This window comes from Electrophorus electricus, chromosome 12 (genome assembly GCF_041902795.1).
Source record: "Electrophorus electricus isolate QZ-2024a chromosome 12, ASM4190279v1, whole genome shotgun sequence".
NCBI lineage: Eukaryota > Metazoa > Chordata > Actinopteri > Gymnotiformes > Gymnotidae > Electrophorus > Electrophorus electricus.
The window spans coordinates 24,587,501-24,590,000 of record NC_137508.1 but is presented as its reverse complement, the minus strand read 5'-3'; the positions used below and the strand labels follow the sequence as shown (position 1 = coordinate 24,590,000).

At 49.8% G+C, this 2,500-nt stretch overlaps 1 protein-coding gene across 3 annotated transcripts in view; it reads right to left on the bottom strand.

Annotated features, from left to right (window-relative positions):
* smoc2 (SPARC related modular calcium binding 2) overlaps positions 1 to 2,500 on the bottom strand; it is a 34,557-nt gene that overhangs the window by 20,426 nt on the left and 11,631 nt on the right. For all 3 annotated transcript variants that reach the window (XM_027027520.3, XM_027027521.3, XM_027027522.3), the window contains exons 3-4: positions 1,914 to 2,020; positions 1,436 to 1,535 (exon numbers count right to left, since the gene is read on the bottom strand). In XM_027027520.3, the coding sequence (XP_026883321.2) occupies positions 1,436 to 1,535; positions 1,914 to 2,020 (207 nt within the window). The remainder of the gene's footprint in view (positions 1 to 1,435; positions 1,536 to 1,913; positions 2,021 to 2,500) is intronic.

Sequence of the window (2,500 nt, the reverse complement as noted above, 5' to 3'; positions counted from 1 at the left end):
CCTCAGTGTGACATTAAAACAAGTGATTTGATTGGCCATTTTACTGCAGCCGCAAAAAAAACTATTACACAAATCCTGCTCTGGCTGGCATGCCCACGACGACGGGGCATGGGACTGCTCACCCTCTTGCCCCGGCCCGGGGCGTGGGGGGTTGGGCAGGTGACTCTGCTTATGTGAGTGGTTTGGCAGTCTTCCTTCAGCAGGGGCTCTGGACGATTTCGGGTTTTACTGTTGCTCAACATTCCCCGCTGGGCTGGAAACTGAAGCGGTTTACTGCTAACAGCTTTAGCAAGAACTCCAACAGCCTGGAGGTCTTACCCTTCACAGAGCTCACTACCGTAACACCCTGGGCTCATCTAACATACAGGCTCACAGAGCTCGCTACTGTAAAGCCCTGGGCTCGTGTAACATACAGGCTCACAGAGCTCACTACCATAACGCCTGGGGCCACAGGTGTGCTGGGCTCACATGGACATATGAATCCTCAAACACTGGAAATACTGCACTCGCAATTTTACTTTTAATACAGGGCTTCATACAAGTCTGAAACCTCCACATAATCCTCACATAACCCTCACATAATCCTCATGTAACCCTCACGTAATCCTCATATAACCCTCACGTAACCCTCACGTAATCCTCACGTGATCCTCATGTGATCCTCATGTAATCCTTATGTAACCCTCACGTAATCCTCACGTAACTCTCCTGTAATCCTGACGTAACCTTCACATAATGCTCACATATCCCTCACGTAATCCTCACGTAACCCTTACGTAACCCTTACGTAACCCCCACGTAACCCTCACGTAATCCTCATGTAATTCTCATATAATCCTGATGTAACCCTCACTTAACCCTCACATGCTCACGTATCCCTCACGTAACGCTCACGTATCCTTCACATAATCCCCATGTAACCCTCACGTAATCCTCACGTAACCCTCACGTTATCGTCACGTATTACTGATGTAATCCTTATGTAATCCTCACATAACCCTCACATAATCCTCACGTAATCCTCACATAATCCTCACGTAATCCTTACATAACCCTCACATAATCCTAATGTTATCCTCACGTAACCCTCACGTAACCTGACGTAATGCTCCTGACTGCCAGTCGCTCAGACGCTCCTTTCATCACTGCAGATCAACTCCTGACGCTGCCCAGATCACCTGTTACGTTGTCAAAGCCTGGCACGTCAGAGGTCATCGGGCGCACATACAATCGCAACCAAGTTGCCAGGGCGATCGCGTTTCCAGCTGCGGCGCCAATGGGTAACACAATTTCCATAATGACAGATAGAAGCAGACACAGTGGAGCCAGACATTCCATCCTCATATAAAGAAAGATCTTCAGAACGTCCAGAGCTCTCCAAACCCTGCCTGCGTAACCTCGAAGCAGATCCACCGATCGTGCACGTGACCCTCACCCTGGCAACGAGGCTTCTTATTGGCTACTGCTGATCCGCTGATCGGCCGGCCATTCGGAGTCACACACCAACAGTAGCCGGTGTAGCTGTGGCACTGCACCTGAGGGGTAGAATATACTGTTATTTTTTCTAGTTTATTATAATTTATCGTCACATTGTTACTTGAGATTATTTTGTCAGTCAGTTTGACGGTCACGATGCTCATGGCAGTCAGACTGACACTGAAATGTATCAGCTGAGAGCTAAACCACAGCGTGTAAAATACTGGACCATAACACAAAGGCATAAATGTCTACCCACAGTTAGACTCGTGTTACACACAGTCCCAGGTGGCGCTGAACACAGTAGCTCCAGCGATAATGTAATTTACACTTTAAGCCTTCTAGGCTTTGGCTAGACTGCGTTGTCCAGACGTGCGGGACCCTGTACGTTAGACGAGTCCGTATGGTTGATGAACGCTACGTTAACGTTCCCTCACCTCGCTGTAGGTGCCGTCTGGATTGCAGACGGGGACGAAGACCTGGGGGTAGAGCTTCTTAGCCTGCTGCTCGGTGTACTTCTTCTCTGCCACACACCTGGACGCGTCTGCAGGAGGATGCCAGAGCGCGTGAGCCGTTAGACCCGCGGTCCGCGCGCCTACTGCACTGCGTCCCTGTCCCATCGCGTCCAACCTCCTTTCCTGCGCCGCGAGACGCTGGAAACCATTTTGTTCTGATCCGTTTTACAGAGAGCGCGCAGAGAGCACAGCGGACGTGCGGGCCACTGGGCAGAGAGGCCAGCTCTGACTTTGGGCTTGCCGTCGCCACTGATGTGGTGCGGGCTTCGCTCCAGAGGGAGGAAAAACGGCAGGAATTAAGTCAGAGAAGAAAAGAGCCTCTAATTCTTTTTCAGTAATTTATGAAGTGTGAGTGTGTGAGTGTTTGTGTAGGAAACAGAGAAAGAGAGAGAGAGAGAGAGAGAGAGAGAGAGAGAGAGAGAGAGAGAGAGAGAGAAGACGAGAGAGTGACAGAGAAAGTGAGACAGAGAGAGAGAGATAAAGGGAGAGAGAAATATATATAAAGACAG